Source organism: Engystomops pustulosus, chromosome 6 (assembly GCF_040894005.1).
Source record: "Engystomops pustulosus chromosome 6, aEngPut4.maternal, whole genome shotgun sequence".
Lineage (NCBI taxonomy): Eukaryota > Metazoa > Chordata > Amphibia > Anura > Leptodactylidae > Engystomops > Engystomops pustulosus.
This window is the reverse complement of record NC_092416.1, coordinates 99,118,953-99,144,505: the sequence shown is the minus strand read 5'-3', so window position 1 is coordinate 99,144,505 and position 25,553 is coordinate 99,118,953. Positions and strand designations below refer to the sequence as shown.

The 25,553-nt window shown below is 40.4% G+C and overlaps 1 protein-coding gene across 3 annotated transcripts in view; it reads right to left on the bottom strand.

The window, feature by feature from the left end:
- Positions 1 to 25,553, bottom strand: part of PRKCG (protein kinase C gamma) — a 556,381-nt gene that overhangs the window by 233,910 nt on the left and 296,918 nt on the right. For all 3 annotated transcript variants that reach the window (XM_072110472.1, XM_072110471.1, XM_072110470.1), the window contains exons 4-5: positions 17,551 to 17,662; positions 16,378 to 16,509 (exon numbers count right to left, since the gene is read on the bottom strand). In XM_072110472.1, the coding sequence (XP_071966573.1) occupies positions 16,378 to 16,509; positions 17,551 to 17,662 (244 nt within the window). The remainder of the gene's footprint in view (positions 1 to 16,377; positions 16,510 to 17,550; positions 17,663 to 25,553) is intronic.

Here is a 25,553-nt window from a genome sequence, read left to right as displayed (position 1 = left end):
CAAACACCTCCTGTGCGAAAACCCCATCTTCGCCTCCACGATCCTCCACAGCATCCACCAGCGTTCAGATCTCCATACCCCAGACGCTGGAGTGCAAAAGGAAGTATAGCGCAACCCACCCACACGCCCAAGCGCTCAACGTCCACATCTCCAAGTTGCTTAGCCTGGAGATGCTGCCCTATAGGCTGGTAGAGACCAATGCCTTTCGAAACCTCATGGCGGCGGCCGCCCCTCAGTATTCGGTCCCCAGCTGCCACTACTTTTCCCGATGTGCCGTCCCAGCCCTGCACAAGCACGTGTCAGAGAACATCATCCATGCCCTGACCAACGCCTTTTCTGACAAGGTCCACCTGACCACGGACACGTGGACGAGTGCTGCCGGGCAGGGCCACTATGTATCGCTGACGGCACATTGGGTTAACTTGGTGGAGGCTGGGACCGAGTCTGACCCTGGGGCTGCTCATATACTGCCGACGCCGAGGATTGCAGGGCCTACCTCGGTCCAGGTCTCAAAGGCCTACTATGCCTCCTCCTCCTCCCACCCCTCCTCCACCTCCTCCTCCTCCAAATTACCATCCGTGGGCATGGCGCCATCAGTTGGTAGCTCTAGGTACAGCAGCAGTGCCATCGCTAAGCGACAGCAGGTGGTGCTCAAACTGCTGAGCCTAGGCGATAAAAGGCACACCGCCCAAGAGCTATTACAGGGCATCACGGCGCAGACTGATCTGTGGCTGAACCTGAAGCCAGGCATGGTTGTGTGTGACAACGGCCGTAACCTGGTGGCGGCTCTGCAACTCGGCAGACTGACACATGAGCCATGCCTGGCCCATGTGTTAAATCTCATAGTTCAGCGTTTACTCAAGACATACCCCAATCTGTCTGATTTGCTCACGAAGGTGCGCCGCATCTGTGCGCATTTCAGGAAGTCCAGCACAGATGCTGCCACTCTCAGGGCAGCGCAGCGCCGCCTCCAACTGCCCGCTCACCGACTGTTGTGCGACGTGCCCACGAGGTGGAATTCAACATTAACCATGTTATCCAGAGTTTACCAGCAGCGCAGAGCGATTGTAGACTGCCAGATGTCAACTTCCACCAGAACTGTTAGTCAGGTCAGTCAGCTTCCTCAAGTCTACAATGAGGAGTGGACGTGGATGTCTGATATCTGTCAGGTGCTGAGTAACTTTGAGGAGTCAACACAGATGGTCAGTGGCGGTGCCGCCATCATCAGCCTCACCATCCCGCTGCTTGGCCTGTTGAAAAACTCTCCGGTCAGCATGAAGTCGGAAGCTTTGCGCTTGTCACAAGAGACGGGGGAAGAAGATTCCCTTGTTGATAGCCAAAGCACCCTTAGGTCTGTTTCTCAGCGCATATCGGAGGAGGATGAGGAGGAAGAGGAGGAGAATGTTGTCGAGACAGAAGAGGGGACCATTGTTCAATTCTTCACTGTTCAGCGTGTATGGGCAGAAGAAGAGGAGTTGGAGGAGGAGGAAATGGGCAGTCAGGCCAGTGAGGGGAGTGAATTCTTGCGCGTTGGGACTCTGGCACATATGGCAGATTTCATGCTAGGCTGCCTATCCCGTGACCCTCGCGTTCAAAGAATTTATTCCAGCACCGATTACTGGGTATTCACTCTCCTGGACCCACGGTACAAGCAAAATCTTTCCACTCTCATCCCTGGAGAGGAAAGGAGTGTGAGAATGCATGAATACCAGCAGACCCTGGTGCACAAGCTGAAACAGTATTTCCCTTCTGACAGCGCTAGCGGCAGAGGGCGTACTTCTGTGGGACAAGTAGCGAGGGAGAGTAGGCGAGCAGGCAGCTTTTCCAGCACTGGCAGGGGTACGCTTTACAAGGCCTTTGCCAGTTTTATGTCACCCCAGCAAGACACTGTCACCTGTCCCCAGTCTCGGCAGAGTAGGGCTGATCTTTACAGAAAGATGGTGAGGGAGTACGTAGCTGACCATACCATCGTCCTAAATGATCACACAGCTCCCTACAACTACTGGGTTTCAAAGCTGGACATGTGGCACGAACTGGCGCTGTACACCTTGGAGGTTCTTGCCTGCCCTGCCGCTAGCGTGTTGTCTGAGCGGGTTTTCAGTGCAGCTGGTGGCATCATCACCGATAAGCGTACACGCCTGTCGACTGCCAGCACTGACAGGCTGACGCTTATCAAGATGAATAAAGCCTGGATTTCTCTGGATTTTCATTCTCCACCAGGTGAAAGAAGCTCAACCTGAATAATGTATGCACTCCTCCTCCTCATTTTCCTCCTTCTCCTCCTCTTTGTACACTAAAGCATAGGAAACTGGCTATTTTTTGCCAGGGCCAACTGGCTCTAGCTATAGTACTCTATGTATTAAATTTTTCTGGAGGGCCACCTACCCGCTCCTCTGTTTTAAGCAATTTTTAGGAGTGCCACATACAGGCACTCACTCTATTTAATTTTTCTGGAGGACCACCTACCTGCTCCTCTGGTTTGAAAACTTTTTTGGACTGCCACATACAGGCACTATCCAAATTAAATTGTCTCCATAGCAGCCTCCACATGTCGTCTTTTTAGATTCCACATCAAACTTGTTAACTTTGTCGCCACCCTGCTGTGTAATCCACAAAATATACTGGCAAACTTTTATCATTTACCGATATTATTTCAGCGCTTCTTGCGCACCTGTTTACATTCCCCTCACCCGCCATATCCCAAACTTATAAGAACGCTACTACACTTGATCTTATACAAAAGGTTCTTAGATGTGCTGTTTGGGGAGTAGCCTAGAGACAGGGGCTTGGATTGGCGAAAGCTCGTCTGGCAGCAGAGCGCCAGCTCCATCTCAAGATCCAACTAACATAGTTTTAACTACAGCACCTTTAATCTACTACTAGTTCACTGCCTCCATACATCGTCCCCTTATCAAACGAGCTGTGTCGGGCAGAATTTTGGGTTGTTTTCATGGCTTCCACATCAAACTTGTTAACTTTGTCGCCACCCTGCTGTGTAATCCACAAAATATACTGGCAAACTTTTATCATTTACCAATATTATTTCAGCGCTTCTTGCGCATCTGTTTACATTCCCCTCACCCGCCATATCCTAAACTTATAAGAACGCTACTACACTTGATCTTATACAAAAGGTTCTTAGAAGTGCTGTTTGGGGAGTAGCCTTGAGACAGGGGCTTGGATTGGCGAATGCTCGCCTGGCAGCGGAGCGCCAGCTCCATCTCAAGATCCAACTAACATAGTTTTAACTGCAGCACCTTTAATCTACTTCTAGTTCACTGCCTCCATACATCGTCCCCTTATCAAACGAGCTGTGTCAGGCAGAATTTTCAGGTGTTTCACCAGATACATAGTGGAACTCGGCCCATCTGTCGCCGCCATGCTGGAGACCTGAAGTTGCAATCATAGCAGCGCAATATGAATGCCCCATACTGTCGCTCTTAATCATGGAAGTCGTCTCCATGGCTGCCTCCACATGTCGTCCCCTTATCAAAAGAGCTGTGTCAGGCTCATTTTTCGGGTGTTTCACCAGATACGTTATGGAACTTGGTCACTATGTCGCCACCATGCTGTGTTATCGACTAAATATACCGTCAACCTTTTGTTCACATAGGAAATCATTTCACCTCCTTTGGTGAAACCTGAGTCCATTTAGGGTATGTCGCCATGAGACTCTCTAGCCTGCCACTGCTGCCTCTGCATGCCGTCCCCTATAGTGTCAGGGTCAATTATTGCATGTTTTAGATGCTATCTAGCCTCATTCGGTCACTCTGTCATGGCCATGCTGTTGCCCATAATTTTGGCATAATGGTGCGATTAAGCAGCCTCAGAGGCATCCATGCATGCTGCCCCTGCTGTTTCCTGTCCATTTCCGTGGTGTTTCCATCCTTTTCTGAGGTTCCCAGGTGTTTGGCCAAGCTTCCCTGTGCAGAGCCTTGGTCCCCTTGAAAAATGCTCGAGTCTCCCATTGACTTCAATGGGGCTCGTTATTCGAGACGAGCACTCGAGCATCGGGAAAAGTTTGTCTCGAATAACGAGTACCCGAGCATTTTAGTGCTCGCTCATCTCTAATCAAGAGGACTAAGCCTCTTGATGTATTCCATGCAACAAGGGGGAGGGGCACATGGTCTTAACACAATCCAGCGCAGAGGGCCAACGAATGATAAATCTCCCTTTGTGTCTATAATGTACATATGCTACAGAGATGTGTTTATACTGTACGTGCATGTTTGTATATAATGTATGTATGAGTGTATAAATATACACATATAGGTGTGTATATGTGTAAGAGTGTATTAATGTGTGTGTGAGTGTAGAACTTTATGTGTGTGTTAATACATAAATGTGCCTATATTTTAGTGTGATATGTATATATATATTTTTAAGAGGAAGGGGGGCCCCATGCAGAAATATGCTATGGGACCCTGCCTCTCCTAGTTACGTCACTGGATTATATATCCCAGGAATAGCAACCAAACAAAGTATATGCATGCTAAAAGATATCCCCAGGTTCAATGCATCTTATGAGAAATCTATTGATCTATTTATTGCCCTTTCAAAGTTGTACCCACAGTATCTGAACAAATCAGGTATCCTCCTCCCTCCCCCACCAGTAGGAAAAAATACTTGTTTCTAGAAAACTGGTGAAATAAAACATCAAGCTTAAAGTGATTGTCCCACGAAGACAAGTTTCTTAAATGTACAAAGGATGATAATATGACAAATTCTATAATTCATGGTTATTAACAAAAATACAGTGTTTCACAGATATAATTCCAACCTGTCTCTATAAGTCCTGGTGTACACAATTTCAGTTGCCCCTAGACATGACCTTGTAACCTCTGACTTACGGTCAGGGATGCCGTCTTGGATTTCTGTGTGACGCCATGCAGCTGAGTTTCTCTCTCTGCTCCATGCACTCTAGCCCCACCCCCCTGCAGTCCAGGACAGAGCTCACAGACACTCACTCACTTCCTGCCAGAAAACAGCACATTGTGAGGAGAGAGAAGCTGCAAGCTACAGGCAGATAAGTTCTTTGTCTGGGAAGGGAGAACAGATATGTAGCTGAGCTGATCTGTCTCATCTCTCTTTCTATGTTTCAGATACTAGTACAATTTTCAGAAGCCAGATGAAAGTGTATATAAACCCTGTACCTGATAATCTAACCACATTTTCAGCTCACAGAACTAGATGGATTATAATGTGCCCCCACCCACACCCTGGAATTTTATACTGACCATCACTGAGTGATAGGGGCTAAAACAGCAAGAGTAACATTGTAAAGCAAAGGGTTAAAATGATCTTTATTGTGTAAACATCACTAGACCATTGAAATTTGAGAATTTTCTTTTGTGGGAAAACCTTGTAAAATCTAGATTACCAGTAAACAGGAACGTAGTTGCAGGTATTTATGCCTTACCAACTAATTTGTCCTCTAAAAATACAGAGTGGTCAGTTGAACATAGACCGTCTACACCCAGTAGCATAAGGAGATCACTGCCAGGTGGATCCTTTGATCCAAGAATTTATATAGATTCCAAAGGGTATTTGATGAGTTTAAGGCAAAAAAAACAAATAGCTGCAGAATTTAATCAGTTCTCTTGCATCAGGCTGATTCATTAGTAGTAGAAGGGGTGGAGGGCTCCCCACGCGTTCCGTCTCCCTCCGGAGACTTCCTCAGGGGTAAAAGTGCCCCCTAAGGTGTCATACTCCCATAAATTCTCCCCATCCACTCACCACCAGGTGCGCATCTAATCCACTCAAACATCGTGCAGCGCTGCAATCTACTGCTAATGAATCACCCCCATTGCCATGCAGCTTGATGCATTGACTTACACACTTATTTGCGTTGCAGTGACCTGTTATTTATCTTTGTTATTGCCATCTTTACTATTTATATTGATTTGGTCTGCCTACACATGCATGTATACTTATTATAGGTTGTGTGCAGTAATTTGCTATACATTGGACATTCATTTTGGCTATTTTCTATTTTGGGTGATTCGGTCCCTTATACGTTAGTGAAGGAGGTGTGTTTGTTGGTCACCTTACATGGTTGTATCAACCAGTGATGTATCTAGTACATTTTTTAATTGCTTTTAGATTGTCTGTCATCCCTATTTTGGATGAAATGTGTTCTTGGTTTAAATAAAGGATTACTGTTTTTTTGGATCATGGCACATGATTTCTTTGAAATCTATACTTTTCACTCTACATGTCGATATACTATTTGATTTTGGTTGTGCAGGGTCCATATTTTCTTCTTACATGATAAGGGTGTTTATGTAAGTTTCTGGGAAATATTATTCATGATCTGTGTGGAGGTCTTGAAAGAACTTTGATCTTTCAAATAATCATATAAATGCTAAGAGCTGTGGAACATAAGATTATTATCAATGTCAGCACCTAGTATTTAACCGATAAGTTGTTTCTCCCAGGTCAGTATTACATGGCTATTATTGCTTTTATTATTACTTTTTATTTCCTTGTAATCTAACAACCAATATGTTGTCTCATGTCATTATGACCTGCTAATTGTTAATCAGTTACTTCATAGCATGATGAAACTGACCAATGGTTGTGAAGTCCCTCTTTTAAGTAAATGCCCTACTTTAAGCATATAAAAAGTCTCATATTTGAATAAAGGTTGAGCTGGATTCAGAAACAACTTGGTGTATCTGTGCTTGCTCCCAAGCTTGTCATTCCATTGAATTTGGCTTCTCTTCAATAAACTGACCGGTCTCCTGATCATTGTAATTTTTTATATACAAAGCACCAAATGTTCTTTACCAAGGAGTTACCATGATAGTGGTTTTCTGGCTTATACGTATTGAAGACTTATCCATAAGATATGTCAGCAGTTTCAGATTTATGATACAACAATTGATCTGTCACTACTCAACACAGTTGAACACTTTGCATCCCACATAGTTCAGGAAAAGCTTACTGTAGAGCTTAGCTTAAAGCAAACCTGTCAGCCGAAATTGGACTGAAAAAACACTACCAGTGTGTCGTCAAGAAACTGAGCAGGTTCTATATCATGTTTCTTTCATGGCCCATCTTGGTGACATTATCCAGAAAAATCAACTTTGAAGTGAGATGTAAGTAAGATGTATAATGTTAAGCTCGCCCTTCCTCTGAACACCACCTCCCAAATCTGATCAATGATGTCCCTGGATGCAGGACCATCAATTACAGTGAATTTCTTGAAACAGGATAAGCCATCTGCAGTGTTAAACTCTCCACCTCCTTGACCTCATAAAACCAATTTACATTTCACTTCTAAGTTGATTTTCTGGATGATGCTACCACAATGGGTAATGAAAGAACATAATGTAGAAACTACTCATCTGCTTGATAACATACTAGTAGTGGTTTACTAGGCCAATTTCTGATGACAGGTTCCCTTTCCCTATGACATCATCTTAAAGGCACAGTGTCAGCCTATTCATGTGCATAGGCTGACACTGCTAATACCCTGCAATACATAAGTATTGCAGAGTATTATCATGAACAAGCAATCAGATGATTGCTTTTTTATTACTCATGGTGGAAGAAATAAAAAAGTAAAAAAAAGAATGTTATTCAATAAAAAAAATCCATTAATAAATGAATAAAAATGCCCTTAAGCCCCATAACATATAAAGAGACATTTAACACACAAAAAAGTCTAAATCATAACACAAACCCCACATATATAGTATCACAGCTTCTGTTACAACCATTGGAATAAAAGTAAAAAATTATTGAACCCGTATGATGAACGCCGTAACAAAATCTGTTAAAAACATGCCAAAAACTATGATTGTTACATGTTTCATCCCACAAAAAATAAAAAGTGATTGAAAAAACATATGTATTCCAGAATTATACTGTTGCAAAGTACAACATGTCCTGCAAAAAACAAGTTACCAACCAGCTCCATAGCCAAAAAAATAAAAAATGCCCCTCGGACAACAGCAAAACAAAAATGATAGATTTTTCTCCACATGAGGTTTAATTTGGCAAATTTAGTAAAACATAAAAAAAATATTCAAGTATGGTATCCCTGTAATTGTATTGACCCATAGATAAAGATAACATGATTATTAGGCTATACGGTGAACACGAAAAAAATGCTTTTCTACTCCTGCCGTCATATAAAAGTTCATAAATTTTCAACAATAGGAGATACCAACCCCAAAATAGTAACACTGGAAAAAGCATCTCATCACGCAAAAAAAATGCCATCACATGGTCCCAATAACGAAAAATCTAAAATTTTTAGAGATTTCAATTGTGACCAATGAGGAAACTAAAATTCAGAGCACTCCTTCCCTCGTGCACCTCGCTGTACCCCCATAAAACAAGGAATGGTGACATGTGGGTGGTCTATGTACTCGGAAGAAAATGCATAACTAATTTTAAGACGGGTTTTTCCTTTTTATCTTTTGGAAATGTGTACATTTCAGGGCTAAATGAACGTATAACCAACAAAATTTGACCATGCTAAATTTCACCTCCATTTTGTTTCAAGATCTCGAGGGGTTAACAATCTTCCTAAAAACTGTTTCTGATTGTATAAGGGGTGCAGATTTGGAAATGGGTTGATTGGATAGGATTTTTTAATGCTAAATATTTACAATTTCATTCAAAACGGTATTTTTCCCCAAAATAGTCAATTCTGAAAATCCGGAAAAGCGATATTCGATTTGTAAGCCGCACATCAGCAAAATAAATTATCCAGACATTTCAAAAATCATGAAAATGTAAAGTAGACATATGGGAAATGTTATTCAGCAACTTATTTAGGTGGTAAATCTATCTGCCTTAAAATTATTTCAATTTACGAAAATGTGGGGAAAAAACAATCTCATAATCTCATAATGGGGCCAGAGCCTTAAGTTATAAACTGGCTACGTCCTTAAGGGGTTAAGGGCAAAAAAGTGTTATGGATGAAAAAATCAATGGGACACATCTAAAGGTGACCTCTGGTACACCATTATGAAAACCTCATTCTGTAGAAGCTCCTGTTCTTTTTCATTAATGATGCAACGGAAACCCAGTGAGAAAACAAAGAGAATTGTTGAAACAATTCTGTTCAAGTTGAACTGGGACTGCTCTATATTACATAACTCCCAACTTTTGTTTAGGTGAAAGAGGGATAAAAGATACAGCCCTAACCTGACCCTTACTTCACCCCCACACACTGCCCCCCTCCTCCAGTTCATGTTGTGGGCACCTCATATTATACCCAGCTCCCACTCATATTGTTGCCTCCAGCTACCCTAGCAGCAGCTTTCCTTGTCTCCTCTCCTGCTGTGTGCAGTACTGAGGCCGATAGGTAGGATGATGTTTTACCACTGCACCTGCCAGCTTGTAGTGGGGGTGGCACAGTGATATAGTGCCTGTCTATACAGTATTGACTATACATGATAACTGTCCACATTATCAAACAAATATTCCCAGAGAAGGATTATCACAATACATTTCACTGTTGCATGTTTATTCTGAATAAACCCCACTTGTTGTTTTTTTCACTGAAACTCTAGAGTGCTGACATTTTTTTTTAGGTTTATTAAATGTGTGTTTCTGGCCTGGCTTTGTTGGCTGGCACATATGTACATTTTGTCCTTTATAGCAGCACTGCTTTGGAATCTTCTATCTATCTATCTATCTATCATCAGTGTTTATTTTCAGAGCATATGTATATAACCTGTTACCCCTCATTAAAATATTTACATTGGTAACATGGTAGCACTGCTTTGGCTCAAGAACTGATTGAATGCTGTTTTAATGTGCAAAAAAACAACAGGAAGAAATCCAAGTATAGCATATAAAGGTTATTTTTAACTTTAGCTTGTTGCTAAGGGGAAGTGTCTGTACTCCAAGTGTAATCCAAGAGATGGTGCTAAACATTCGAGTAAAACACAAGGTAACAGTTGCTCTGATTAAATGATTATCCATGAACAGGGGATGTTTTGCACATCGGAAAATTTTTAGATTACACAAATTCTTAGATAATGAAAAGGAATAGTCTCATGTCACAGTCAAGATGTTCAGCACTTTCAGGATATGGTTAGATTAAGAAATTGATGCACTGTATAAAATAAAATTAATTGGGTTGTGATGCATAATGATGTAATATTGCGGAGAGCTGCATAATCATTACATGCACATATTAAAGGACATCTACCACCAGGATGAAGGATTGTAAACCAAGCACACTTACATGTTGGTGTGTGCCCCCTCTGGCAGGATCTACTCTTCTTTAAACTTCCTATGACCTTAATTTTAAAACTTTTTTCATAAAACATGTAAATAAGCCTAAGGGGCTCCATGTTCCATTAACATCTATGGAGCACAGAGCCCCTCAGGCTCATTTGCATAAATTTTTGTGCATACGAAGCTAAAAGTAGTGGAGGTCCTGCAGTATGTCAGTGTGCTTGGTTTACAATCCTTCATCATTTATTTATGAAAAGATAGGTAAACATTTTGAAAAAATTAGCTAATTTCAAACTTTTCAAAATGTTCTGCTTTTCAAACTGATAGTCATACAACGCAAATTAGTTACTAACTAACATTTACCATATCTTGTCTTTGTGTTGGCGTCATTTTATAAGTGACCTCTTGTTTTATTTCAACACTAGAAAGATCACAAATCGAACAGCAGAAAATTTTAGAATCAATTATTTTAAGGACCATTTCATTTCTATAGGGGTTTTGGCAATTGTGTTAATAGAAACCCCTAAATATTACCCCTTTCTATTAACTTCACTCCTCAAACTATTCAAAATTTCATGTAGGAAGCTTGTTAACCTTTTATGTATTTTACAGAACTTCAATCAAAATGAAGGTTTGATTTGGAATTCACTAATATTTATTATAAATATGTTTTTAGCCCTAAAATTTACCCACATAAATTGAATAAATAATAATAATAATAATAATACGGTGATACCTCATTAATATAGTTTTTTTTAGTATTTTTACAATTTTACTGAAGAAAAACTAATACAGACAAAATGTAATTTATTTTCGTATCGCCATCTCTACAGAGATATAATGCTAATATTTTTATTTATATTTGTTTAGTTGTGTTGTCCTTTTCAGTGATACCATTTTGGCGTACATAACTTTTTTTGATCACTTTTTAGAACATTTTTGTGCAGGGAATTTAATGAAAAAGGTGCATTTTTGTCAAATTTGTTTTGTTTTTACGGCGCTCACCAAGCGGGTCCAATAATGGTACTGAGTTATTGTACAGATTGCTACGGATGTGGCGATACCAAATATGTGTTTTTTTGGTGATTTTGTGTTTTTTTTTACTTTATCAAATATGTATATGGAATGATTGTGTTAAGGGGACTTTAACTTTATTTAATTAATTCTTTTTATTAATAAATGTTTATATTCAGTGTTTTTAAAATATTTTTTTTACTTTTACAGGTTGGCTTTAACAAGCGATCCTCTGATCGCTTGTTCAAGCTCTTCTTCACCTGCCAGAAGGCAGGACCCAGGTCCCGGAAGAAGCCACGTATCCCCGGGGCACTGGCAGACCCTGTGGATGACAGCGGAGGATCGGACCCCCCCCCCCCCCCGGTAAGCGTCGGGGTGGGGGTGGTCCGATTTAGCGCACACGTGACCAGGGAATGTAAGGGGTTAATGCCCATGATCGGAGGAAACTCCGATCACGGGTACTACAGACGGGTGCCAGCTGTAACATACAAGTTTTTGGGAATATTTAAACTCCATGGGGCACATGTATCATAGTTTTTAGGCTGCCACTTTTTCAAGTTTCCTGAAGGTGACCTACTTAATCATTGCAATGTATCTTAAGTTTTTCCCTTTTGTGATACATGTGATTAGTTGCCTCACTTTTGCAACTTTTTGTGATGTGCAACTATTTAGTCCCAAATAGTAGCTCCCAAAAGTAAGTCTTGGTCTAGCATGCTCTCTTTTGGGAGCCCAAACGTCTCACAAATTGAACAAACATCTGGGCTACAAAGATAAATATGGAACACTGCATTAAATCTTTGAGGAAGCTCTCTTTGGTATGCTGCTTGATACTGCACAAAAAGTTGCACAAAAAAAAGAAAAAGAAAGCAATAGTAGTTATTCATGTCCCCTATGTCTGAGGTAAGGGCAAGTGGAGGGGCCCCAAATTTGCAACTTAAAGGGGTTTACTGTGTGCTTTTTACTAATGACAAAACTTTTCTGATCCACATAATAGTGTTTGCTGAAACACTATGGGGGTCATTTACTAAGGGCCCGATTCGCGTTTTCCCGACGTGTTACCCGAATATTTCCGATTTGCGCAGATTGTACCTGAATTGCCCCGGGTTTTTGGCGCACGCGATCGAATTGTGGCGCATCGGCGCCGGCATGCGCGCGACAGAAATCGGGGGGCGTGGCCGAACGAAAACCCAACGTATTCGGAAAAACCGCCGCATTTAAAAAAAAAATTGTGTCGCGAAAATTTCACTCACCTTCATCCTGGATAGGCCGGTGTATTTCGAGGCATTTCAGCGGACTTCAGCGCAGCAGCGCCACCTGGTGGACGGCGGAGGAACTGCTTTGATGAATCCCGGACGGACCCGAATCCAGTGCAGAGAACGCGCCGCTGGATCGCGAACGGACCGGGTAAGTAAATCTGCCCCTATGTTTCAGATGCACACATTTTGTGCGCTATTCTGTGACAACACCCCTTTTCTGATGAACTTAATACAGTGTGCTATGTTGTGACAACACTACTTTTCTGATGCATGTATTTCTGTGTGCTATTCTGTGACAACACTACTTTTTTGATGCACTTAATACTGTGCGCTATTTTGTGACAACACTACCTCCTTCCTGCCGCAGCCCTTTTTTGTTTTTGTGTTTTCATTTTTCACTCCCCACCTTCAAAAATCTATAACTTTTTTATTTTTCCATGTACAAAGCTGTGTGATGGATTGTTTTCTACGTAACAAATTGCACTGTAAAATGGTATTATTAAATATTCCAAGACGTACTGGGAAGCAGGAAAAAAATTCCAAATGCAGTGAAATTGGTGAAAAAAAAGCATTCGTGCCGTTTTCTGGTGGGCTTGGATTTTACTGATTTCCCTGTACGCCCCAAATGACATGTCTGCTTTATTCTTTGGGTCGTTACGATTACGGGGATGCCAAATTTGTATAGTTTTTATAATGTTTTCATACATTTACAAGAATGAAAACCTCCTGTACAAAAAAAATATATTTGGCCATCTTCTGGTGCTAATAACTTTTTCATACTTTGCTGTACGGAGCTGTGGGTGATGCAAATTTTTGCAACTTTTGATGATGTTTTCAATGCTATTTTATGGACTGCATGAGCTTTTGATCACTTTTCATTAAATTTTTTATATTTTTCAAAATGGCAAAAAAGTGGCATTTTTGACTTTGGGCGCTATTTTCCATCACAGGGTTAAATGCAGTGAAAAAACATTTTATATTTACACTACTTTTCTGATGAATGTGATAATATGTACTATTCTGTGACAAAACTATTTTTCTGTTGCATGTAATAATATGTGCTATACTGTGACAACACTACTTTTCTATTGCATGTATTCATGTGCGCTATTCTGTGACACTACCTCTCAGATGCATGTAATAGAATTACTATATAATCCTGTATATGAAAACCTGGGATTGGAGTGAGTGATGCACAATGGTGCAATCTTCACGATGTTACTTGGTATAACAAAAAGATTTTTGTCCAGTGGGACTCTCACCTGATCGATGATCAGTATTCAGCATATAGGATTAAAGTCATGAGTATCCGTCAGCTCGACGTGTGTGGTTATCCCGTCCTCCGTGTTCCAGGGTCACCCGGGGAAGGTTTTTCAACGTACTGATCCTACTGATGCTCTACATACACATTACTACGAGCGCTCAAGGATGCTCCAGACTCCCGATATGTATAATAAATATCGGATTTTATTGATTGAAAGATCAATATATTACAACGTGTTTCGGTCCGGTACTCAGACCTTCGTCAGGCAATCCATATGTAGTTCCCTTAAATATAACATATATATATTCTAAAAAAAAAACGGACCTGCTCCGTTACCGGTAATCGTAATTGACTTCCGGTTCAGAGCAAAACCAGTGCCGGTAAAATCATAAATAATAAATCACAGTGAAAGACATATTACAAAGTGTAGATAGCTAGGTTACCCAAAAACTTTCCATGTATATGACATAGCTTTTTTATGTATGCATTTTAAAAAAAGAGCATTCCGTACTCACGGAGGTGTAGATACCCATGGGAGTACGGATACCCTATCTACACTTTGTAATATGTCTTTCACTGTGATTTATAATTTATGATTTTACCGGCACCGGTAATGCTCTGAACCGGAAGTCAATTACGATTACCGGTAACGGAGCACTTCTGTTTTTTTTAGAATATATACATGTTATATTTAAGGGAACTACATATGGATTGCCTGACGAAAGTCCGAGTACCGGACCGAAACGCGTTGTAATATATTGATCTTTTAATCAATAAAATCCGATATTTATTATACATATCGGGAGTCTGGAGCATCCTTGAGCGCTCGTAGTTACGTGTATGTAGAGCATCAGTAGGATCAGTACGTTGTATAATCCTGTGTAATTAGTAAGAATATCCCTGCACTGATGAAAATCTTCAGAGTGCCCTTAACTAGGCAATTATTTCAGATTTCTACTTAATAATCCGTAATAATAGGAGCCACTTCTATACACTTGACAAGGGCTATTGCTGTTTTTCCAAGTCCCTCTCTGTCTGACCCTAGGATGAGAATAAACCTCTCCATGGCTTTCTTCTGTGTGTAATGACATCTGGACATGTGTGCTTTTACACTGCAGAGTCATATTTTCAGCCTGGCCAATCACAGGCATGCTTTAGCATTTAATTAAGCAGCTCTTTTTCGCAAACACAGATCCAAAATAATGACAAGTGGTTGGGCTCTGGATGACACATTTTGGGTCTGTTCATCACTACTAATAACAGTATTTTATTATGTACATATTACTGCAGGATATTCACTGATAGGATCTCCTTTACAATGTAGGTATTAGTTCATGCTATTCACTGACAACAGCATATTAACAAACTTGGCCTTAGTGCACGTTATTCGCTACAGCAGCAATTTTACACTCTTGGTACTAGCACACACTATTCACTGACAGCAGCACCTTTACAAACTAAGCATTTGTGCTTGGTCTTCATTTACAGTTACAGCATGTTGGTATTAGTGCATGCTAATCACTGACAGGAGCACTTTAACAATCCAGGTATTAGTGCACACTATTTACTGATAGGAGCACTCTTACAATCTAGAAATTACTGCACCTTTTCACTAACAGCAGCACTTGTACAATCTTGGTATTATTGAATACTCTTCACTGACAGGAGCACTTGTACTATCTTGGTATTATTGAATGTTCTTCACTGACAGGAGCAATTTTATAATATAAGTGGAATATATTCACTTACAGGGGCACCTTTACATTCTAGGTATTAGTGACTGCTATTTTCTGACAGAAGCACATTCACAATCTTGATATAAGTACATATTTACAACCTAGATATAAGTGTACACTATTTAGTGACAGGAGCACCCTATGTTTTAGTGCATACTATTCACTGATAGGAACACCTTTACAATCTATGTATTAGTACACCCTATATCATGACAGAAGCATCTCTACAATCTAGGTATAAGGTTATGCTATTCACTTACAGGAGCACCTTTGCAATCTAAGTATTAGTCCATGCTAATTCCCAACAGGAGCAGCTTTACAATCTAGCTATGAGTGTATGCTATTCACTGACAAAAGCATCTTTACAATACAAGTATTACTGCACGCAATTCACTGACAGGATCACTTTTACAATCTAGCTATGCTACTGAAAAGGATAATTTTTTTTTTAAAAAGTCCCTGTGTATTTGACTGACCCTATGAAGAGCACCAACCTCACTCCTGCTCTTATACTGCAGAGTCACATATCCAGCCCGACCAATCACAGGCTTGCCTAGAGAAGACTTTTTCCTGTATAAAGCAGGTCACATGGACACAGGTCTATAACAGCAGCATTTGTTCAGTCTGCAGGTCTATGGGTACAGAACCCGACAAATTCTAAACTGACCCATTTTTGCAATTTGGGTCCCCTCATTAAATACCAGAAAATTAAATGCTTGGGGAGGCATTAGACTCACTTTAAAGTGCAATTTCAATAGGTGTTTGTTTGTTAGTGCAATTTCAATAGGTATTTTATTTATTTGTTGAAAGACCAAATAGATATTTTATTGTAAATCAAATCAAATATTCAAATGACATAAAAAGTATCTCTAATAGTAGATGGATAGTATACGGAATTATATACCTGTTACTTGAAACTCTTCATCATTAATTGCTTCCACCCTGATGCGCATCCGACCACGCCGCTCAGTGTGATCCACACCACAGAGACTAGGAACACTCTGGACACAACGTTTGTGTACATTCATCTCACAGCCTATAGGAAGACAATATATCAAACTTGAAAACCCTTATTTATAAACATATGATGTTTTTCGTTTCAGCAAATAAAGCACATTTACACTACTGTATAATGCAAATACTTTACAACTGTCTTATATAGTTCATGTAACAATGCTTCATGATGTTTTTGATCTCTTTTTTACTGTAACTCTGTCATGTATAGAGTACAAAAGCATAACTCATTACAAGAGTGAGCAGTGACAACTGTAATGTATATATTATTGATTTACACAACCATCCCCAACCTTTCCTCTCTATATATCTCTGACCTAATCAGCCAATACCATTCCACACATAGGCTCAGATATATCATTGTGTCTGCACCAAGTTTGCGCCAGAAAAAATGTCTTTGGAGCTTGCACATGTATTATTGAAGTGCTTGCACACTTTAGTGTCAGGTTGCACTTTGTCTAACACTTTTGAAAACTGTGCACCTAAAGGGCGTGTTGCTGTGTACTCATAGTTTGTGCCACATTTATTACTACACTGCATCACAATTCTGTCACAACAGCATAAAGCGAAGTGCACCGAAAAAAGGGGCAACTGTGTGCACATCCTTAAAAAAAGTCTCTTAAACTCTTGAACTCACAACCAAAATGAGTCTATCCCTCACCTTACAAACCTTCAAACATAGCCTGAAAACCCATTTATTTAGGATTGTCTACTATATAGATTAACCCCACTGTAATAATCCTGCACCCCATGCCTCCATTTAACTTCTTATGTAGATTATAGAGAAGATTATAGCATAAATCTTTACCAGGTTAAACCTGGAGCGCCAGTGTGTATTTTAAGACTGCCTTTTAAAACGCCAGTCTTAATAAATCCCTCCTAATGTTTTTTAAAGGTTTGGTGCATGTTTCTAGTTGGAGTACAAGCGAGGCGTAAAATATACTACCAACCACACTAATTTAATTTAATTAGATAATTAGCTAAACCCTTTTGGACTGTAACATGAAGATGTTTATGTACAATTGAGGAATTTCATAAGCAACTGCTTACATAAAGGACTTACAAGCACATTTCATTCCCTGGTGAACCAATCCATAAAGCAGAGAACCGCAGTGATCACAGAAAGTCGGGCTGCTATAGCTGTGAACTTTGAACTTGTGTCGGCTACGAGGATCCTGCAAGTAAAAAAGATTCTGCGATATAAATTCATTTTACCACAGGAATGTCATTTTGTATGGAGTTAGTGTGAAGATTTAATAATTCACAAATCACTAGTTACACCAGGGACAATGTCACCCTATTCCCAAGAGGTTCATTTAAATTTAGCACAAGTGTGTCCACTGGCAATTTAACACATAGTTACACATTTACATATGCATTTGGTTGTGACAGCACAAAATGTAAAAATGTCAATATGGCCATATATGACAGTCAAGTCATCATATGGATTAACTTTTATTACTGTAAAGTCTTTGTGAAATAACTTTTAATCAGTAATAAGCAGGTTTGACGAACTCTAGAAAAAAGTTAAGCCCTGAAGTGGAAGCTCATTGCAATTAATGTGAACCAACATTTTAACAACAAAAAATGGCTGTAAAAGGGGGGAAGTAAGGAGTAGGGGGCTGCAAAATGGAGGTAATAACAAGCAAAATGTTGTTAATGTCGCTATGGTTGTTCAGACTCAGTTATTCTCTCTGCGGTAAAAGAAGCAAAATCACATGCCCTTCTCAATGTGATCAAAGTGCTCTGGCCCAATTATTCCATTAAAAGCAGTTTTTGTATTTGTATTTCCATTTTTCACTCCCCACCTTCACAAATCTATCATTGTTTTATTTTTCAGTGAACAGAGCTGTGTAAAGGCTTTTTTTGCATAACAAATTGTACTTTGTAGTTACAGTATGTAATATTCCAATGCCATGTACTGGGAATTGGGAAAAAAATCTATGTGCCATTTTCTCGTGGGCTTGGTTTTTACGGCTTTTATTGACTCATCTTTGGGTTGGTACAATCACAAGGATACAAAACTAAGACAGGTTTTATTGTATTTTAATAAATTTTTTAAAAAAGAATTCTGTATAAAAAATGTCTTAGTTTTTCTATCTTCTGACACTAATAACTTTATCATACTTGGGTGTAAAGAGCTTTTTAAGGCATCATTTTTTACGAGATGAAATGTAACTTCTTGCTACCATGTGGGGGACCGAATGTTCTTTGATCACTTTTTATTACATTTCTATTTCAAATCTTGCTATAGATCGGTGATAGTGTGCCACTGGCACACTGTTAATGATCTGCAGCAAAGATAGGCCCTTGAGTCTTATAAAGACTCCTGGCTGTCATAGCAATAGCCAATATGGCAGCGTTCCGGGTGGTCAGACCAAACCATATCAGTAAAAGAAGCAAGAGGAAAACCACAAAGCCCTTACTTCTTGGCCTGATTGATGTTTTAGCCAGTCTCCTACACAGTCAGCCTATTTTAGCAATCATATGTTTGTCCTTAGATTTTGAGAAATGAAATGAGTTAACAAGGATCTTAATTCTATTAGATTTTACTATGTACACTTTTTATTCTCAATAAAGTGCTTTTTATTTATTTATATATATGGAGTTGAGTCAATATCTTATTGATGCAGACACTCTGTTCCTTTTCTAGACATTAGCACCACACTTTTTGCATTCACATTTTATAAATATTGGTTAACGAAATATAGATAAAAGCTACTGCACACACAATCAAAATAGTCATAACAAGACTTACTCCATTACTAGGGCAAATACAAAGGGCGAGGTAATAAGCATCCTGACAAGCAAAATATTTAGATAGTTACCCATTAACCATAATGCTTTCACAAGGTCACAAGGTGATACAGTAGATTAACCCATCCCAAAAAATAGGACAATATCTTCAGTCGCTTTAATGTCTCCCACATAGAGCCACATTCCACTGAAATAAAGCCCTTTTCCTTATCTAAGGATGCTATTACTCTACTACTCATGTTGAACCTGCAGATTAGTAAAAAACTGAACCATGAGATTGCTGAACCATGACATCATGGTGCGAGTATATTAAGAGATAGGAGGCAGAAAATACTTCCTGTCCCGGACCTGTACTTGACTCACAGGACATGTTGGCATTCTGTTACCTTGTTCGTGCATGTTACATACTGCAGCCTTAAGACTCCCAGATGGTATCAATCCTACTATAGTTGATATTTATGGCCCATAGTCTGAATGGAGTAGGTGTGTCCCACTACCAGCCTACCACAAGACCATAATAACAAAGACCAATAAGAGGCATAGCAACACATACTGTGCCCACTTCCCACCAAATTCTAGTATATATAGTATCCTTAAATCCTTTTGAATACAGTGACCCTCCAATACAGTGCTCATTGTGAAATGATTATGGGCGGCTAGCAGTCTGCCTTGCAGTGCTGGGGTCCTGGGTTCGAATCCCACCAAGGTCAACATCTGCGAAGAGTTTGTATGTTCTCTCCGTGTTTGCATGGGTTTCCTCCAGGTACTCCGGTTTCCTCCCACACTCCAAAGCATACTGTTAGGTTGTTTAGGTTGTGAGCCCCATGGGGACAGGGACCAATTTGTCGTGGTTTGTGCAGCGCTGCATTATCTGTGTGCGCTATATAAATAAAGAATTATTAAATAATTATCTATTAGTTGAACTTGATGGACTGATGCCTTTTTCTAACCTTACTTACTATGATATTATGATACTATGATATATAAATTGCACATATATTTGTTTAATATTGGAAGGATGCCATTTTCATTCTCCCATCGGGACTTTTGTTATGTGTGTTGAATATGTTATATACTATACAAAGCAATTTCCTGTGGGATGAATAAAATTGTATTGTATATGAATTGATTTTAATATATACATATCCATTCTGTATAAAATACTGCCTACTCCGAAATTATCTAAAATATATACTCCATCTCCCCTTTAATTTATTGATATATTATTCACCCAAATCCATTATGACATAGTGCCTCCATTCCCAGTAAGTAAAATAAGTAAAGTACAATTCACTTAAAGGGGTATTCTGGGAATATGAACGTCTGACACAAAAACCCATGATGATATAAATAAATGAATGTAACACAACTCAATGTCATTAGTCACAAAATGGAGCTTAAATAGTTTGAATTTCTGATTTACAACATTTATGGCCTCTCTAAAGTAGGTGGAGTTATCATTAAGATGGCCGCCGCTAGAAACTACAAGTTCCATGATCCTTTAGTTCTCAGTAACTCCTCCTCCATCTTATGCTCTGCTCCTAGTGATGATGTAACAGGTTTTCTTGCTCTGTTACTATGGTAATGATGTATAACTGCTATCACCATAACACCGGCCATACTGGGTGTACTGCAACCAACCGACTACAGTCAAACTAAGTGGTGATCACATGACCTGCCCAGGCAGGTGCAGGACATGTGATGTGGACATGTGACCAGCGGCCATCTTCTGTCCTGTGTCTGCTCCACGCGGAGCATTTTAATTCTTCATTACAGTGTGTGTCAGCAGCATTTTCTGCTAAGGGGAGCAAAATTTTAAATAACAACTAATTACGCATTAGCTTACATTTTGAGTAACCATTTGTATATGAATTATGCTGATTCCCGGAATACCCCTTTAAGCCTCCATTTAAATTAAGTAAACATCTGCCCATCTGCCCCTTTCCTTAAAATGTATTTAGTGTCCCCTCTATTATAGTTAATTTAGCATCCCTCCCCATCAAGATGCAATTGATGACCCTCCAACAAATTTGTCCACTGCCTCCTTCTCCTGAGTTCATTAGGAGTAGATATCAGCTGTAAAGTAGATATCATCCCAGGGACAACTAAATTAGTAGCCATCATTGTGCACACTGCTCAGAATTACAACTCCCATCTTACATATAAAATTACAGCACAGTACAGTTTATCCTAAATTGGTTTTACAAAAAAATTATTATTGTATGTAGGTCTTTTGTTCACTGTTATACTTAGTAATGGGCGAATTCGGGTAACCATAATTTTGCAACAAAATTTGCTTCAGGACCCGTAAATCAGGCCAAACTTTGATACAAACACAGACCCCACTGAAGTCGATAGGGACCAGGATTTCAATACCCAAATAGGGCTGTAAAATGAGCTCTGCAAAGTACTTGAAATAATAACAAAATTAACAAAGAAATAATAAAAAAGTATTACAAAATAATAATAATAATATAATGCTGTTAATGTCACTGCACTTGAAGCAGTATGGGTAGTGATAAGTGGACCCAACCAGCACTGTTCATGAGTGGAGCTGGAAGACAGTGTTAAAAATTGCATGTGTATAATGAGAATAGAGAAGCCTGACAAAGTTAAGGCATTGCATATAGTGGCACAAGTTCCATCGGATTGTTTTCAACCCACTCCACCTCTTTTATGCAAAGCCCTCCACCTCACCCCTGTTCAAAAAAGCAAAGACATGGAGTAGTCACTAATGGTCTATGATAACTCTCCTAGCTGGAATTCCATGGCCCATCCACCTGCCCCATTGCAAACAAAGTTCCCAGATGCTCAACACCTTGTGTTGGAGGTTTAGGATGTAGACATCTAATATAATGATGATAACGATTCACTAAGATTGTGCACCTGAATCTTAAATGTGTCGCTTCCCCCACAGGTTCGAAAGAGTTCATCATCTTTTTTGTGGTGTACCTTTAACATAGGACTTGCTACACAATTTGAAAGTTAAATACGGTGCTTGCTTCGAATCAGCCGGGCTGTCCGACGGCACGCCCACTAATTTGCGTTGCATGGAAGCCAGCGCAGCTGTGCCACAAATAGGGTCGTATGTGCCACAATTACAAATTGTACATTTTAAATACATGTGCAAGCCATTTTAGCAATGAAGAAAGTGAACAGTCTGACTAAAGTGTGTCGCAAAGTGGCTCAAAGCCCTTAGTTAATATGCCCCAGAGTATCTTATACATAATCAAGGTAGATAACAATGTAGTCACTTACAGGTAACATCCCTGTGTTCACTCATGTTTCCTTCTGACCAGGGATGCAACGACCACTACCAACTGCATCTTGAATTTATGTTTATAACAATATATAATTGGTGAAGCATTTGGATGTGTGAGGGTCAAGATAATGATTATATGTCCATAATAATTATATGCTTTATGATTGTATACATGTGCCCTTTGTCCTACATTTTTGTCCTCTGTCTGTTATGAAATACAGAGCTTTTCCCTTACATCAGTTTTAACCAGACATGCAACTGTCAGCGAAACTCAAGTCTTATGATCAAAAAGCAGATGTTTGATAAGAATAGCATCAGCATCCAGACTAGTGGTCGATTTACTGTAGACAACGGTGACTGGAAACAACCAAGGCCTAGTTTTGAGGACCAATCAGCAGGGGTCGGGGGCCAGACATATATGCTTAGCTATTACCAATTATAATGATTTTAATGTATGTAACCACACCTTTTTGTAAGGGTATAAGAAGCTATGTATCAGGAAATAAAGACACAGTTCATTCAGTTCTCTTTTCTGCATGGCAAGTTAAGAGCATGAGCTGAGACAACACAGAACTGAGTCTGTCTTCTCTTACTAAGTGCACACATGCTCCCCTAATTTGGAGTGTCTGAGAGAAGAGTGTATTTGCGCTGCCCCGTCAAATGGTGCCGAAACCCGGGACGTTGCCAGCTGATACCGTACACCCGAGGACCCGAACCAGAGGACGGGGGACGAACGCTTGTCCACACCAATAGAGGACCGCGGCCTCACTGAGTCACGGTAAGTTAATGCATATTATATATGTGTTGGACTTCCCTGTGACCATTGGTGTGGAATAAGTTAGTAGCCTCTGATACTCTTCGGGTCTAAGGGCTGATTGTCTGAGTGGTGAGACTGACATAACGGTTATCACTGAGCTATGTTTAGAACTGATACATAGTGACACTTCCCTATGGTGTGTCACTGAATCACCACGCCTCATTCTCTCAGGCACTGAGTCAGACCTCTGGGTGGAAAGTGAAAGTAAAGGGCTTCATTGTGACATATAGAGTCTCTGCCCCCCTTCTGTAGAAGCTGGGGAGGAAGTTTGCAGACTGAGAATAGTACAGATTGACATCCTCTGTTCTGGGGACATTGGGCACTGGTTACGTGTCCGGGATTGTTTTTATTATTTTATACGGGGGGAGGGAAGGGAAAGGGAATTAAGGTGGTCTAGGTTAGAGACCGGGAAAATAGCATTGGCTCACTAGGAGACCGGCTGATTAAGGTACCGAGGGAAGCACGGTTTTTGAGCTTTAAATAGCTCTAACGGGTGTGTGATCAGAGTTTTTTGGTAGCGTAGGGATTTTATTATTTTGCTGACACACGACGGTGAGCCGGGGGCCCCTACGTTGAGTGAGTAGCTACACCAACGTGTACCTTGTTAGAACATGATGTTAGGTGTGTTTAAGAAAGTGCATACAATCCCCGAGGGAGCAGAGACTGCAGTCAGGTTTGTTGAAAAACGGGAAGGAAAAAAGTATGTTAATAATTGTGCGAGGTTGTACAAGTATGTTGATATGCCCTCAAAGGGAAGGCTGCAGCCTTCAGTGTGGAAGCAAATTCTAACCACAAGTAGAGGTGTGTTAGAAGATAAGGGCATACTGGAAGCCGCACAGGCTCACTACAGAGTGGCCAGAGCATTGCAAGTTGAAGGATGGTCAGAAGTGCAGGGAGATGGTGGTTCAACAAAAGCAGAAGTGCTATATGGATATGTGAAGCTTTTAGATAGAGATGTGAAATGCGGAACCAAAATGGCGACAGTGCCATGTGCCCAGCCACAGCCCTATAATGGCGGCCAACCCGGTCCGGAAGGGTGGACCTGTAGAGTGTGTGGTTTATAAAACCTGGAATGGGCGGAGTCATGATAAGAATTAGAAGAATTAGAATTAAAAGGACATTCTCCTGGAGGGAACCACTGGTGCGCTAGCGATAGTTCAGTGCAGATAAGGGAAAGATGTAAGTAGACAGAAGGTTGTTGAGTTAAGTAGGACTGATGGAAAAGTGCAAGTCGATATGATGGAACAGAAGGGCTAGTAGCATTGTGCTGAAAAGTGTACAAGTGAGAAAAAAAAAAAAAACTTGATCAGATTTTTAAATAGACACTTATGCTCTGACTTTGACAGACGGACACCAGGACAGAGTGACAGGAATCCTTCAGAGTGCCCGTTGAGAAAGAGACAGGTGAACATTTCAGAGATTTTGATGTGTAGAGAATTTGAGAAAAAGAGATTTTATTCCTTGATGGCTAAATTTCTCCATAGCTGTTTTTAATTGGTGTCTGAGAACTGGTCTTGAAGCGATCAGTGACTTTGCAAGTGCAAGTTTACAAGGAGGGGGGGGCGACAGAGGGAACTCGCCGTGATTGAAAGACAGAGGGAAACAGAGACCAGTGTTTCACAGACCACACCAAAGTATGACTGACAAAAGTTTCGATTCCGGACGAGCCCAGTTCAAGGGGGCGTGCTTCCACTTGCTGGGAGGAGACATTGCTGAAGTGACTAAAGTGAGTGGCCATATTCTAATAGGGGGGCGGTAACTAACGAGGACGTCAGCAAGTACATGCCCCCAGACAGCTTCTCTTATTGTCAAACCCTCCCCTGCTAGCCCAGTGATGATTTTAACCCATTCACAGTCAAGAAAAAGACCCAGAAAGAACAGCCGGATACATGTAGGATGGTCCATGATCTCCAAGCTGCTAATGAGTGTCCCACACTGGCAGCAGTCCCCGAGAGTGACAAATTATTCACTGTTATTGATTTGGCAAATGTTCTCCTTTCTGTGCCCCTACATGAAGATTGCCAGTACCTATTTGGCTTTACCAGTTTAGTATTCCAGTATACCTGATGTAGACTCCCACAAGGGGGGTAAAACTCACCCAGCCAATACCCCACGGCCCTACAGGGAGTAGACTGGCAGACTGCCCCTTACTGGATGTTCTCCTTATCAGTATGCGGAGGACCTACTGTTTTTGTTTCCCAGGATGCATTTATTGACCTTATGTGTTTTT